Below are 16,022 nucleotides of genomic sequence, written 5' to 3'. Positions count from 1 at the left end.
TTCCAGAGTTTGTTCATATTTTTAGTAACTTGCAGTTCTTGTTTTATGGATAGAGCATCATCCACCTTGAGGATATTAAGGTTTTTTAAGAAGTTTTTTCAGCTCCTTGCTCTATCTCTGATTTCTCTGAACATCCTTTTTCCCTTTTGTTTTGGTCTCTGTCTTTAATGTTAGTAACATTCCTGAAATATCTATCATACTTAACAGTCAGCTATTAAAGTGCTGATAAGCTGTGTGGTAGGTAAGATGTGTTGTAATAGGGTATCTGGGATCTGGCCACTTAGTTGGGGGCTCCCAAATATTAGTTTTGTTTTGTTTTTTTCTACAAAAAGTGTAATCAAATTTAAGTTTTTTAAGGTCTTTTTTCCAGGACTGTTTCAGAAAAATCTACCAAAGTCCTGCTGGGAAGTATAAATCTGGCTGCTAGCATTCTGGGATCCAAGTAAGGGTTAGGGAATGGACCTAACCCTAATGAATCTCAGGATTCATATGTAAACTTTCACTTATTCCCTGTTTAAAGTATTTTGACTTACCCCAGCCCTCTGCTGTGCCTGGTTCAATCTTCCAAAAATAAACCATCTAGCCAGTCCCAGAGTGAGAAAAGCATGGTTTCCTGACTATGCCCTGTTTTCATCCTTATGCCTCAACTTTTGCTTTCTGAAAATCTTGGTCCCTTCATTTCTAGTGTTTTTCATGTTCGATGTGAATTATCTCTTGTAAAGCTGTTATTAAAAAAAAAAAAAGAGGTAAAGCTAAAGGCTTGGCTCTCATTGGTGTCCCTCTTGCAGGCACTTGATTCCGGCTTCCTCTTTTCTGCTGTGTCAGTAACCACTCATCTATCTGCTTTCCATCTTACATTTTTGGGTAACTTTTGTCCTCTGTTGTCTCCCCTACTGTTTTTTCCCGTTATGGGTTTATAGGTTTTTTTTTTTTTGAGTAATAGCTTTACTGAAATATAATTGACATACTATACAATTCACCTATTTAAAGCGTATAATTTAATGGTTTTTAGTATATTCGCAGAGTTGTGCAACTATCACCACAAAAAATTCTGGAATATTGTCATCAGCCCCAAACAAAAAACCCATGCCCACTAGCAGCCTTTCCATTCCTTCGCCAAGCCCCCACCCAGCCCTGAGTAACCACTATTCTACTTTCTGTCTCTATGGAATTGCCTACTGTGACTAGCTTCTTCCACTTAACATTTTCAGGGTTCATCCATGTTGCATCATGTATCAGTGCTTCTTCTCTTTCTATTGCTGAATAATATTCCATTGTATGGATGTACTTCATTTCATTGTGAATGTATTAATACCTTATATACTTTAAAATGGTCAGAATGGTAAATTTTATGTTACATTTGTTATACAATGATTTTTAAAACACAAAAAAGTTAATAATAAATCATACTTGGCAGAACGTTGAACATTTTACTTCAAAATTGCAATAGATTTTTGTGATGGTTATTAAATAAGTGCTAATAAGCAAAATACAGTGGAAACCAGCAGTTTTCTTTTGGTTTCTAACTTCACAGGGGTATGATTTACTTCATACAGGAAGAAAATTCTAGTTTATATGGCTTACAACCAGAATCAGAGAGCACATTAAATAGAATACCTGACTAGATCGCAACTTCTTATTTTCCAGGTGACTCTTCTCCTGTAACAGGGCCTCCTTCTTAGAAACTATGGCCTCCCGTTTCTTTAAGTCTTCTTCCAGCATCTCTAATTCTTGGCGTTGGTTCAGAACTTTCTCTACTTCTTCATCTAACCATTTCTTTTGCTCATCCAGTTTCTACATTAAAATTCCAAAGAAATGTTATCATTTGTTTTTCTTCTGCCATAAAATTTATATGGTAATAACATAATTTCAGATTGGCTAAAACACCTTAAATGAACATTTAAAAACTATCTAGAAGACCTTAAATGAATAATGGGAATAACAAATTATTGTCTGTCCAAAACCGTTAAAAAATATGTGGTTCTAAGTTAACATCTTTGTGTTTGTTTTATAAGGAATTAAAATTCATTTCCCAAATATGTTTGAGTCTGGGGTTTTTCAGGGTGACAGTTTTCTTTACATATATTGAGAGTTAGTACCGAGAACATGCTGGAAATCTTCTCCCTGTTGGAGAGGTGCACACCTCCATCACAGCACTAACACTGCCAGTTGCTCTGCAGTCTGTCTCCCCTGCTTGAGCCCCTGACTGACTGCAGGCACTATGTTTTTCACCTCTCTATCCCCAGTGCCTGCTTTACTGCCTGGCCCGTGATTAGCCTTCAATGAAATGTTAAATGAATGACTCAATGACTGCCTGAGTCAATCAATTAACCAATGAAGTGAATAAATGAATACACGTAGTTGAAGGCATAGATGATGGAGCATGGAAAGCCACTCTGCAGTGTCACCTGTTAACATCAAATAATTATAAAACAAATGGAGCTGGAAAGATTTCCAAAACAAGCATCTTAGTATTCTCTTCAGTTAAGGCTACCCATTGAAATAAGCACAAACAAAAATATGAATGGAAGGACTATTCAAGATGAACTCTACCAAGTGCCCCTCTGCACTGTGGACAACAGTAATGTAGCAAAGTCACCTAAATAACAAATAGTAGAACAATTCTATATAGTACTATTTTCCAGTTCTGCTCCAACTTAATAAAAATGGTTCCTAGAAATCTATATTAAGACAATGAGACACTAAATATGCATGAGAAAAAAAGAGCAAATTTGCCACAACAAAGTAGGTCCAGAGCTATGCAGTCTTCCATCCAGACCTAAATAGTATGGTCCTATAAACAACAGCACATCCAGATAATATGGAAGCCTAAAAGAGTGTATCTACAATTATCAGGAACAGGAAAGATATCCTAGAGCAACTATAAAAATGCTTTAGTTTTGTTATGTCCACCTATACCTTAGAAACTCCATACATGAGACCCTACGAAGTCTAGCAATTAACTTAAACATAGTCTACAAACATTTCTTGATTGTGAGTGGGTTTGAAAGATAAATAATAAATCTTTTGTAAGTTCCATTCCAACAGGAGAGAAACTCCCAAAATTATGATCGCTAATAAGAAATGCTGTATACAGCTAACTCCTAGGTACCATGTAAGCAAAAATGGAGAGAGATTCGTTCTGTCTGGGAAATGGAAGAAATATGAGTGCCAGCCTCACAGAGTAGTTAACATTTTAGCTGTGCTTTGAAGAATGGGTAGGAGTCCGCTAACATATTATAGGGTTTTTATGGAAACAATAATAAATGAATGAATTTGCCTGCATTTAATAGTAATAAAGGTTATGATTCGTGCAATTCACTGTATCTTACTAAGTTTTCTGAAAATTTCTTAATTTGTCTTTTCTCTTTTTATTCCTACCACACAGTTCCAATTTTAAATACTTTCTTCTTATTAAGCGGCTTCATATCAAATCAATGTCCTATTAGAACTCTTTGGATATTCACATTGATTAATTTATATTCGTATTCTTGTTTAGAGTCCAATTCTGGAAAATGGGTTTTTGTTTTGCACAGTTAAAAAGCGTGAAGTTTTTTGTGTGTTTCAGTATTATTTTTAACCCAACACAGTCAGTGCAAGCGGCAGAATCTATTATCGTTTTCATTTAAAATTTAGATCCTTAATTTTGAAAAACAGGTCTCGCTATTCTTTGCATTCCTACCTCTCCTACTCCCTCACACCTTTTCCAGCCAGAAATATTATCACCGAGCAGCTTGGACTGTCCGAGAGAGAACTCTTTAACCAATTTCTAAAATACGCTAGTAAAATAACTGGGAATACATCCATGTTCTAAATTTTACTATTAAAATGTAATATATAAAGTTTAAGAAGAGAGAGCAAATAAAATTTTCACAATTAAGGTGACGTACTTGCATTTGAGTGTAATTACAGTTTTAAGTGCAGTAATTTTTCTAGACTGCCATTCTGAATTTACATAAAATTAAAGTTTTGAATTTTGATATTAGTTTATGGATTTCATTTTTTTAATGTGGCACTAAAATGATAGCTTTTTAATATATTATATATGGCACATATACAATTTGGTTATGTTTAAATAGAGAGCTCTTATTTGTAGAAATGAATGTTTCCAGGGGGATAAACCAGACTTGACATTAAATAAATGTTTAATGTTTATATTCCACAACATTCAAATAAGCCCATTTCTACTGAAATAAGAATATAGCACATTTCTGGATAAGAAAGTAATTTTTTAATAACAGAAAGGTTTCAGGTGAAATATTAGAATTTTGCAGTCAAGTGGCAAAGTCTAGTGTTTGAAGATTTTATTCAGAGTCCACCATTTTTTACCTCTACTTAGACAATTATCAAATTGATGACAAACCAGGAAACACTAAATAGAATTGACAAACCTGAAGTTGGTCTACACTTCCAAATGGGCCTTTTCTCCTCATCTTAAACGCATCAAGGTCCTCAGCTTTCAGTTTTAGACCTTCTTTCTGTTCTGTTTTTAACTGTAGTTCCTGTAGAAAACAGAAATTTAAAACACCTTATTGTTTTTACTACATGGCTATCATTAAATATTTATGCAGATAACCATTTTCTTAACATTTACTTTCTTGGTTGCAAAAAGAAAAGAAGAGTCAATGAAGGTTGGGGCTATTTGAGAAGAAAATAATCTTAATCCCTCACTGGAGCAATAAATTCTCACAAACAAAATCAAGACTTACTAACAAAACTAGGTATTTTTTTTTCCTTCTCTGACAGTTTTACAAATTAGCATAACAGGGGTAAGAGTCTGAAAAGTTTAAACCTGCTTTCTCTTCTTCCTTTCTGAGTTCGTCACCTTCAGATAGTCCACCCAGAGCACCCATCTGCAATGGGGATATTAGAATTTATAACAGTAGAAATATAAAAAGAAAAGTAATATTCAGTTCCTGGCATTCAAAAATCAGATTTTACATCATGAGACTAGCCAGCCTTTCAAGACAGATCTTGGTCTTGTGAATAGTAGTTTCCAAATTCCCTTAGTTTCCATCCACATCTTAAGAGTCAAGTGAAAAGGCCCCTTGTGCTCTCCTGGGGTTTAGAGACAATGCTACTGTCCAGCACCACAGCTTAGCAGGAATCAGGAAGGAGGCCATGAATTCAAAACGGGCTGGTCTGTATTGCTACTCGTACTGGTCCATGATGGATAAGTACAGAAATTCAAAGTGTTTAGAAACTTTTATAACAACTTAACAGAATAATTTTATGTCTGTTGAATCTAACCATTAAAAGATGGACTTCTATTGTGTATTTTAATTTTTTATTTCATTTTTCTACTAGTTCTTATTTTACAAAAATGTGGGCTGTGACAAATTAATAATAAAATGAAAACTGTACCTTCTCCATAGGTGACTTCAGAAGTACTGATATAAAGGAAGTAAAAGCAAAGCCAACCATTTTCCAGCCCTGGGAATGGTGGGAAGAAGAAAAGAGACAGTAATGGATGTACATCCCAACTTTTCTCTCTCAGAGTCTTGGTCCAGAAAGGGAATGATGAGTAAAGGTATCACTGAGGGCAGAAGGAGAGAATGAAGACTGCAGTGCAGAGGCCCCATACCCACATGGGTCTGCCCAGCCTCGCTGAAAGAACAGAGAAGTACGATCAGGAGACACTAACTGGACTCCTCAGCCTCGGGTGATGAGGATTCTAAGTTGAGAACCAATAAGGGTTGGTTATCATGGGGAAGTGACTCCCAGACTGAAGGTAAGGGCAGGCCACTGGGCTAGCAAGCTAGGTGGAAGACCTAGTTCTCTGGAGAGGGATTTACAATGCCTTTAGGAGATGAGATGAAGCCAAAGCACCTCCACGCTCTAAGTTGAAAGCGAGACTAAGTTATAGACTATAAGCCCTAGGCTTCATCGTCAGGAGCCAGCAGGGAAAGGAGGATGAGAGAGAGCAGATTCCAGCCAGTCATATCCAAGGACCAGCTTAACTCCATACGATGCAATAAAAGCTACACACCAGAACATCACACACACTGGACTCTTATATTAGAGAAGCACACGGAGGAAGAGGCCAAAAAACTGAGCAGTCGTATTCAAGAGAACTGAGAATTGTTTAAGAAAATTGTTTAAACTATCAGAATAAGGCTTGAAAAGACTGGACATCTGGTTGGTTCCCACCACATTTCCAGCAATTACCCTGACATGGATTGGGCCGGGTAGGGTGGGAGGGTATCATAAAGAACACAGGTCTTAGTCCCTGTCATACACAGCAACTTCAGGATGTTGAAACAAAGGCACGCTATACTTGGAGCTGATGCCCTACTATTCCGATTCTTCCACAAATGCTTTAAAAGTATACTATATTTGGTTTAATCCCCTCTTCTGCTTGTTGCTCTAGATATTACTGCTTTTATCTTAATATTAAAGTAACTGTCTACCAGGCACTGTGCTAGCCTTTTTACAGCTATTTAATTATCCCACTTAATCCTCACAGCAATCCTATTGAGACAATACCATTATAAACTCCACTTTATAGATGAGTAAATTGGTGCTTAGAGAACTAAAAAATCTAAGATCATGCTATTACCCACAATTTCATGGATTCTCATACTTTTTCTTTATAGCTCATCCACGGACTTCAGTTTAGAACTGCTGCTCTAAGAAGAACCTATGCAGAAATCATAGAATTCTCTGGAAATGGTTTAGTCAAGGAGAAAATGGACTGTTAGAAAGGACAAGATGTCCTTTAGGATTCTGAGCAAGTTTTCTATTTTTTGCATGAAGTAGTGGAAACTTCAGTATATCTTTGGGGCAGACTGTTCCTTTTTCTGGAATACTCATTCTCTCCCTTGAATGGATACAATTCCCTAGAAGGGGTACATTTTCCTAGAAGGAACAAAGCTGCCCAGATAAAGATGTAAAAAGTTAAAGTTACAGGCAGAGGTGCATTTCAGCAGACTATGCACTCTGATCAAAAGAGTTTTTTCTTTTCCCTAAACAGATTTAGAGTGCTATCTATGTCTTGCTGGTTTAAGCCATGATTCATGAGAGATGAGAACTTCAGACCCAAAGACCAAAAGACTGACAGGCAGCCTTGATTCTCACGCTGGAAGGACTATAACAAAGAGACAAGGTTGTGGGCAGTGAAATGAGAACTGAACAGATTCAAGGTATTTAGAAGATACAATCTATAGGACTTAGTGATTCATTGGATGTGGGTAATGAGGAAGAGGACAGAGTCAAGGATGACTGCTAAATCTCTAGCTCTCTGAACTGAATGGATTGAAATGTCATGTAAACTGCATTGCTCCCATGAAGGGAGCACAGAGGCGGAATAGTGGGGAGATAAGGAAGATCTTGAATTCATCTAGAAGACAACCTAATGAAGATGTCAGTGGTTGGATACATGAATCCACAGCTCAAAGGGAAAATCTGGGATTAAATCTGGGAGCTGTCAGAGTTTAACTGCAGTCATGGAAAAGATGAAGTCACCCAGGACAGAGTATAGAAGGTAAGAGAGCACAGGTAAGAGCCTTGAGTAATTCCCATAGGTAAAGGAATGACAGTGTAGGAGAAGCTAGCAAAGACAAAGAACAGGCAGTCAGTGAAGAAAAAACAAGGTAAGTATAATTTCACAAAGGCAAAGGGGAAAATACTTCAAGATGGAGGGAGTGGAAACTATGCTGGATGCAGCTGGGGTGTTAAGGACTTTAGTGACAGAGAGAGCGCTAGTGAACTTCTCAAGATCTTTGAAGTGAATGGTACAGCCAGGACCCAGAAACCACACTGGAGAGGATAAGGGAATGAATGAAAGCAAAGGAAACAGAATCAAATGTAGTAAACTTTTCCAAGAAGTTTGGTTAATAAAGGGGAGAAGAGAGAAGTGTAAGGCTGAAGGAGAAAACCTTTAGGAGGAGAAAAATCTAAGATGTTTAAAGAAAGAATCTAGGAAAAAAGGAAAAGTTAAAAATACAGGAGAAAAAAATAAATAAAGCATTATAAGTGCTTAGCATGGCACTGACTGAAGATAAATAATGTTATTTACTTCCATAATGATTATTATTACTATTAAGAATGAGTAACTCAAGGAAATTAAGAAAGCAATTCCATTTACAACAACATCTCAAAGAATAAAATATATGGGAATGAATTTGTCCAAGGAGATAAAAGACTAGTACACTAAAAATTGTAAAACAATGCTGAAAGAAATTAAAGAAGATTTAAATAAATGAAAATATACCCCATGCTCATACATAGGAAAACTTAACATTCTCATGATGTCAGTAGTACCCTAAGAGATCTACACAGTCAACGCAATCCATATCAAAATTCCAATGGCCTTTTTTGCAGAAATGGAAAAGCTGATCCTTAAATTCATATGGAAGTGTAAGGGTCCTCAAATAGTCAAAACAATCTTGAAAAAAGAAGAACAAAACTGGAGGACTTACTTCCTAATTTCAAAACCTACTGCACAGCTACAGTAATTAAAAGTGTGCTACTGGCATAAGGACAGATATACAGACAAATGGAATAGAATTGAGAGTTTAGCAACAAATCCATGAATCTATAGCCAAATGACTTTGACATGGGTACCAAGACCATTCAATGGAGACAGAACAGTTTTTTTTTAACAAATAGTGCTGAAGCAACTGGATTTCTACAAAAGAATGAAGTTTGGTCCCTACCTCACACCATATACAAAAAAATAACTCAAAATGGACCAACAACTTAAATATAAGAGCTACAACCACAAAACTCCAGAAGAAAACCTAGGGGTATATCTTTGTGACCTTAGATTTGGAAATGGATTCTTAGATATGACATTAAAAGCACAAGCAACAAAAGGAAAAATAGATAAATTATTTCATGAAAATTTAAATCTTGGGTGCATAAATTAATAATATTTAAGAAAATTTAAAGATAACCCACAGAATGGGAAAAAACTTTTTTCTAAGTCACATATCTGATAAAAGTTTAATGTCCAGAATATATGACAAACTCCTACAACTCAACAGTGAAAAGACAATCCAATTAAAAAGTAAACAATGAATAGATATTCCGCCAAAGAAGATATACAAATGGCCAATAAGCACATGAAAAGATGCTCAACATCCTTAGTCTTCAGAAAAAAGCAAATTGAAACCAGAATGAGATTCCACTTCACATATATTTGGATGACTATAAAAAAAAAAAAAAAGTGTTGGTGAAGATGTGGAGAAATCAGAACCCTACGACATCACTGATAGGAATGTAAAATGGTGCTGCCACTATTGAAAACAGTTGGTGGTGTCTCAAAAAGCTAAATATAGAATTACCATAGGACCCAAGAATCCCACTCTTAGGTATTTCAATTCCTTTGGAATTGAAAGCAGGGACTTGATCAGTTACTCATATGCCAATATTTGCCACAGCATTATTCACAATAGCCAAAAGGTGGAAACAATCCAAGGGTCTATCAACATATAAAATGGATAAACAAAATGTGGCATAAACATGCAATGGAGTATTACTCAGCTATAAAAACAAATGAAGTTCTGATACACACTACAACACGGCTGAACCTTGAAAACATGCTAAATGAAATAACCCAGACAGGACAAATATTGCATGATTCCACTTTTGTGAAGTATCTAGAATATGCAAATTCATAAAGATAGAAGTAGATCAGAGGTTACCAGGGGCTGGGGGGCAAAGGGGAAAGGGAGTTATTGCTTAATGGTTATAGAGTGTCTGTGAAGAGTAACAAAAAAGTTTTCAAAATAGATAGTGGTGATGGTTGCACAACATTGTGAATGTAATGAACGACACTGAACTGTACACTTCAACATGGTTAAAGTGGTAAATTTCATGTCATATATATTTTACATAATTTACAAAAATTAATAATGTTATAAACCAAAACCCATTAAATTGTTCACTTTACATGGGAGAATTGTATGGTATGTGAAGTATATCTCAATAAAACTATTAAAAAAAAAGAATCAGTAACTTGGCTTAATTTCTCTTTAAGCTTCCTTCCATCGCTAAATTCTGTCATTTTTTTAAGGTCTGAGAATATATTATATTCCAAAGTTAAAAATCTAGGAAATCTTCAGTTATGTTCCATGCCTTGGGTTGGGCTTAACATTTCAATAAAACAGTGCTAGTTAAGTGTTTGTTATTGTTGTTATAATCATGATGATCCTCTTCTTCAGAAGAGCCCTGGTGAGGCAAGTATGATTAAGACCATTTTAGATAAGAATAAACAGACAGATGCAGAGAGGGTAAGTGATTTTCTCAATAAATGATCTAGCCAGGAACTGACAGAGCTGGGGTTTGAATACACGCTAGCTTGGCTCCAGAGCTCGGGCTGACACCACTAGTTCCTCTCCAGCCCAATTCATTCTACACAACTGCTGGGTGTGCCGGTCTGACCACTCTTGTGCTCACCACAGAAGAAATGGATACCATTTTACCTTGTACTTTTTCTGATGCCGCCACAGGGACAGTGCATGTCAAAGCAATTTGAATATGGGAAATCCTATTCAAATGTTCACGACTTTTTAGAAAGCCAGCTTTATATATTTATGTTTTCGATAGCCTCAACTAAAGTTAAGGTCCTTGTAAGAGAAATTATCACTGTACTTTCTTTTGTGCAGTCACAGCCTTCAAGACAGTACTCAGAATTCAATAAATAGTTTTTACTACGTAGATCAGCAAAGCTTTACAGTGAATGAGGACAGCAGCCAAGGACAGGCCAAGGTAAGACACCTCGCAAGCCAACTGAATCAAAACCTTGGCTTCGTTACCTCTGAGCCGTTGAACATTTCATATTATGCTTAGCAGGAAAGTATGACAATATTACTTTGATTTTTTGTTGATCCCGCTTAATTTCTGCATCCAGTTGTTTCCTTGTTTCGTTTTCTTCTCGAAGTCTTTTTTGCAGCTGTACCTTTTGATATTTCATGTGATCTACATTCTGCTCTAGTTCATTAGCACGTTTCTCATTTTGGATCGAAAGCGATGCCAATTTCTTACTATTTTGTTGCTTCTTCTGTAGGACCTGGGATCATATGGAATATTTCAAAATGAAAAACTGCATCTCTCATATCCATCAAGTAAACAAACTTCTCATTCAATGGCACAGGGAGGCATTTTGCCTAGATTTTAATTTATTCTTGATAGAACTGAAGCTAGGATATAAACCCATGAAATTCTAAATAAAATTTCATAATAAACACAAAGGAAAAAGTCTTAATTGTTTTGTTTTACTAATGTTTTTGTTAAAATGAGTATTTTGTTCGACATCCCAGCCTGAATTTAAAGGGTCAAGAAGTGAAAAAGAACTGATCCTAAGACTCTCTGAGGTGAATTGCTAAGTGAAAATACGTATCCTGAAGGAAAGTGGAAAGGGCTGTCAAGTTATTTTAACTTGGTGTTGACTTGAGAGGCTACTTAGGTAAAAAAAATTTAATAGAGATGTCCAGATGTTTGAGATGGCATTAAAAACCCTAGAAGGAGGAGCTTTTTGAGTGTGTTCACTTCTGCATCTCTACCTAGTATAGGACCTGGCACACAGGAGGTGTGCAGCGAACATTTATCTTGTTGAAAGAAAACAACTGTGGCACAGTTTCAAAAATACAACCAATGCTCTGAATGGGTTAACTACCATTCCTTCTACCTACAGTGGAAACATGAAAGAAAAAGATTACGAATCAAAAGAAATGGAAAAGGCATTGTAGCAAATTCATTGTATTTCTGAGATTATAGCAAAGTCCAGCATTTAAGAATTAAGAATAAGCTGTAGTACTCAAAGTTATTGACCTTTCTTAAAATTGAGCAGTTATGATTTCAGAAAACCATCCGAAATAGTCATCATTTGCTGAATGTCAACCAAGTGCTATACACGTGCCAGGTATTTTATGTGTATTATTTAATCATTCATCTTTCATCCTTCAGAAAAGGACACTATTTCTGTGGTTATCTTTATTTCTCACCACGTAATTTTTGATAAAAAGATTAGTATATTTCTTGGATGAAGAAATATACTGCCCAGGCTGAAATTATATAAATCCAATCATATAAAAGCACACTGGAAAAGAAAACCTGCCATCCAGTTCCTCTTGCTAGTAAGAACTGAATCCTACTTCTTTCCTAACTAGGTACAAGAATCCTCAAAAGCAGGAAGCCTTAAATAAGTTTTCTCAACTACATTTTTTTAAATTACCTGGACTCTTAGCTTTGCGGCATCCATCTTTTTACGAAACTCCTTCTGTAATTTTACCTTCAAAGCAATATCAGAAAGATCTCTGTTTTCCAGTTCCTGTAGCTGCTTTTCTGTTTCAGTTAATTCCACTTTTGCTTGTTCTGCTTCCTGCTCAAGTTTTGTTACTTTCAGAGAATACTGTTTGCTTACAGACTTGGCATCATTACCTTCATAATAATTACAGTAACAATAATTATAAATTATGTTTAAAAAAACTAAGCAAAACATTGAAAACATAAAATTGTCCTACTCTTAAAAAGCTGGGAAGGGGAACTACGTAAGGCATAGCATTAGAAACCCAGCTGTCCTCTCCCATCCCCATCAAACACAACTTGCCACCTGGCCTCTTAATAATAATTCCTTAATGATTGCCCCATTTGGAGCCATTCAGTCTTCTCCCTGGTTCATCTTTCGTCTTCTGCAGCATTTGATCTTCTGAGTTTGCAATTTAGCTTTGCTAGCATCAAATTCTAGTTAAAAAGGATATTTGGGGTTATTGGCCTCTGCTTACTACACTTTGGTGTCCCACCCATAATCTGTCTCTGAATTCTTTTTTTTTTAACTGTTACCAAAAAATTTTCAACATATCAAAAGTTAGAAAGCAACATAATGAACTGCCATCACTCAGATTCGAGAGTTATCAAGATTTTGCCACAGCTGCATTATCTATGCCTTTTATCTTTTGTTTTAACTTGCTTAAAAACTGTAAAGCAATCCCAGATGTCATATCATCACTTATATATACTTCAATAAGTATCTACAAAGAATATGGAAATAACCAAAAAGTCATTATCACACCTAACAGTGTTAATACTCACCAGTCCCTATTCAGACTTCCCCTTGTCTCAAAATGTCTTTTACAACTAGTCTATTTTAATCACGATCCAAACAAGAGCCACAATACATCTGATCGTTGTGTGTCTCAAAGAATCCTTTAATCAATACCCAGCCCCTCTCCTTTTTCATTTCACTTGAACTTGTTAAAGATGAATTCTTTTTAAATGCTTTTCTTATGAATATTTAGAACATAGAGAAAAATGGAATATAGATGTTTCTGTATGTCTTCATTCTAAGCCCAGCTACTGACCTTAAAAACTTCGTTTTGATTTGTTCTGAATAGTCAACTAGACCAGCAAACTCACAGCATTGGGAAGTAAGAGTTTAGAGCCCATGGGATGAATAACCACCAGGGACTGGTTGTTATACTGCTGTACTGAAAATCTCTTAATTTTCTAATAAAAGGAATTATTAAACTAAATGCACCATAAGTTGTCTTCTCACTCTACAATTCTATGACTAACTTTAAAATACGTATGACTACTGTATTTTAATGAATCTAAGACCCCATAAATTGATTAACACATCAGTATCATGTATTTTATGAACCAGTAAGAAAAAAAAATACAGTGCCAATTACACCGTGATAAAATGCTAAAATGCCACTGACTGTAGTAAGATGCATCCTGATTTCAGATATTGAAGTGTGAAAAATACGTATTAAAACAGAGGAAACAGTACACTTGTCACTTTAACGTTGGCTGAAGTAGCTGCTGTTCGGGGAAGTCTTCACTGAGAAGGCATTGAAAAATAAGCATATATTGGCCCTTTAGCTAACCACCACCTCTAACGGTCTTTAGGAAAGTTCCAAACTTCCCTTGGTTCTAATGAGCAAGAAAGACATTCTCTATGGAAGTTCAGGTATCCTCTATTTTAAAGCAACCAGGATGGGTGGCTACAAAAATGTGCTTGTTTAGTAAGACAGCCCATGGTAGGATAATCTATCTGAAAGAAAATCATTTATTCTAGGGGGGTAAACATCCTCAACTTCCACGGGCAGTCCTCTGGAATCACGGGGATGGAGAGGATATATAAACCCCTGAATACCTCTACAGAGGTTTACTGGCATGATCCTGCCTACGAGGAAGGAGCATGCTCAAAACCAAACAACTGGGATAACTGGAACTGCGATGATGCACAGTGCATCCATCACCGGAACAAGGAGGGAAGATGCTTTGGACAGCAGCTGGGGTGAGGAGACTGAGAAAGGAGGAGCCACGGCCAGAAAGCAAGCTTGCAGGAAAGAGGAGGGGGTGGGGAGGCAGGTTTCTCTTTGCTGGCAGAGGATTTGGGACCCACAATTTGGGAGGTTTGAGTGTGATTATAGCTTTGGGCTTGAAGAAGAGGAAAACAGTATTGCCTTCAGTTCCCCCAGATGTGACCATGGAGTTGTTTTTCATTGGAACTGGGGGAAAGAAATGCTAGTGTGTCTTATTCCTTCAATTTTTTAGTGAATTTCAAAGTAGTCAAGGCTCACACTTGAAGTACAGTAGTGGAGAGAAACCCCAAAAGCTTGAGGTGTGCATTTTTAGGGCAAACCTAACGTAGTTGAGGGTTGCGTACATATGCCCAGCCTGGCAGAATTTGAAACTAAGGGAATGAACTGAAAGTTTGGCTCACTCAAGAGAACAGCTCTCAAGGACCAATCCTTAAAACATTAGAGAAATAAAAATTATTTTAAATGTATTATACATTTAAAATACCAAGTTTATCATTCATGTTAAAAATAAGCTATCCAAGAAAATAAAGACAAATAATTTAAAACAAGTATTTACTAAAATGAGTTAGAAAAACTCTCCAACTTATTCCCAGATGCCTAGTATAATGGTTCTTATAAAAGTGGCAAAAAACATTAAGTCCCATAGAGTTCCAGGGCAACACAGAGTTCACACTGGTTACAACAATTCACAGGTAAAATCAAATATAACAAAGTTATTTTGATGACTAACTTCCACACATTGGCTCTAGAGTATCCTTTGTTATACCAAATTCCAAGCTACAGTGGATAGTACTGAGTGTGAAAAACTTGAGTAAATGTTACAACATCAGAAGCAAATTTAGAAGCTTTTCTTTCTCATATAAGCTGGTTCACAGGATACTATTACCTGTTTTAATTAATTCTTTAATCAGATCTTCCTTCATCTTGATGTTAATTGTAAGTTCTCTCATTTTTTGCTTAGCTTCAGTAAGTATGAGTTCTGAATTCTTTAATTTTTGCAAATTCAACTCTTGACTCTCCTGGAGACATTCAATTTTTAAATCTTTAAAATTAAAAAAAAAAAGAAACTGAGCAATAAAACTACCTGCTCATAAATATTCAACAGATTTAGAGTTAAAAAAGAAAAGGAGACACAGAAGCATCCTAGTGGTAACAGAGGAAGGAACAGAAAAAGAAAAGAAAAAATACATGGCACTTGGGATTTTAGTTTTCCAGCTTACAGTGAGTTTTCCTTTCCTTAAAATATATGCATGCTCTAGTCATAACCTGTAGATTCTGATACACAGTTTTTCATGGCCCTTAGATATTCTGCAATTTGACATTTTCTTACCCTGAGTTATTTAAGAAAGGTGTAAGATTTTCAGATGGGTAGAAATTTGAATTTTTTTTCCTGTTAACTTGTGGTTTTACTGCAATCAGAGAAGGTAGTCTACGCCAGGCTACTCAGTGTGGTCTCACACTATTACTGTCTTGCACCAGAACATAAATCAACTATGTCACTGTTTTAGTTCAGCTGACGTTTTTTGTACCAAGACTTCCTCAGTGAGGGGGCTGGTGCACTGATTTACATTCTGACATAAGTTTCTTACCTGGCTGTAGCCCAGTGACAAACAGTTGGAGGATGGCTATTTGGGTAGTGTTTATCTACACTATTTATATATTTTTAAATTTTACTTCAGTTTCATTTGTGACATAGAGTCAATTTTTTGTTAATAGTACATGCATAAGCTCTAGGAAAGATGCTATTTT

The 16,022-nt window shown here is 36.0% G+C and overlaps 1 protein-coding gene across 21 annotated transcripts in view; it reads right to left on the bottom strand.

Annotated features, from left to right (window-relative positions):
• Positions 1–16,022, bottom strand: part of LOC105078782 (G kinase-anchoring protein 1) — a 134,706-nt gene that overhangs the window by 85,792 nt on the left and 32,892 nt on the right. For 11 of the 21 annotated variants that reach the window (XR_012506761.1, XM_074363103.1, XM_074363108.1 and 8 more), the window contains 6 exons: positions 15,160–15,315; positions 12,179–12,384; positions 10,761–11,014; positions 4,793–4,853; positions 4,392–4,502; positions 1,618–1,794 (listed from right to left, as the gene is read on the bottom strand). Coding sequence is in view for 20 of the 21 variants with exons in the window: in XM_074363103.1 (XP_074219204.1) it covers positions 1,618–1,794; positions 4,392–4,502; positions 4,793–4,853; positions 10,761–11,014; positions 12,179–12,384; positions 15,160–15,315 (965 nt within the window). In the remaining variant the exon portion in view is untranslated. Of the gene's footprint in view, positions 1–1,617; positions 1,795–4,391; positions 4,503–4,792; positions 4,854–10,760; positions 11,015–12,178; positions 12,385–15,159; positions 15,316–16,022 lie in introns of those variants that run through there. The other 10 variants (XM_074363107.1, XM_074363109.1, XM_074363113.1 and 7 more) reach the window with 5 other exon arrangements.

This window comes from Camelus bactrianus, chromosome 4 (assembly GCF_048773025.1).
Source record: "Camelus bactrianus isolate YW-2024 breed Bactrian camel chromosome 4, ASM4877302v1, whole genome shotgun sequence".
Lineage (NCBI taxonomy): Eukaryota > Metazoa > Chordata > Mammalia > Artiodactyla > Camelidae > Camelus > Camelus bactrianus.
The sequence above is the reverse complement of the archived record's forward strand: the minus strand, read 5'-3'. Positions and strand labels throughout refer to the sequence as shown.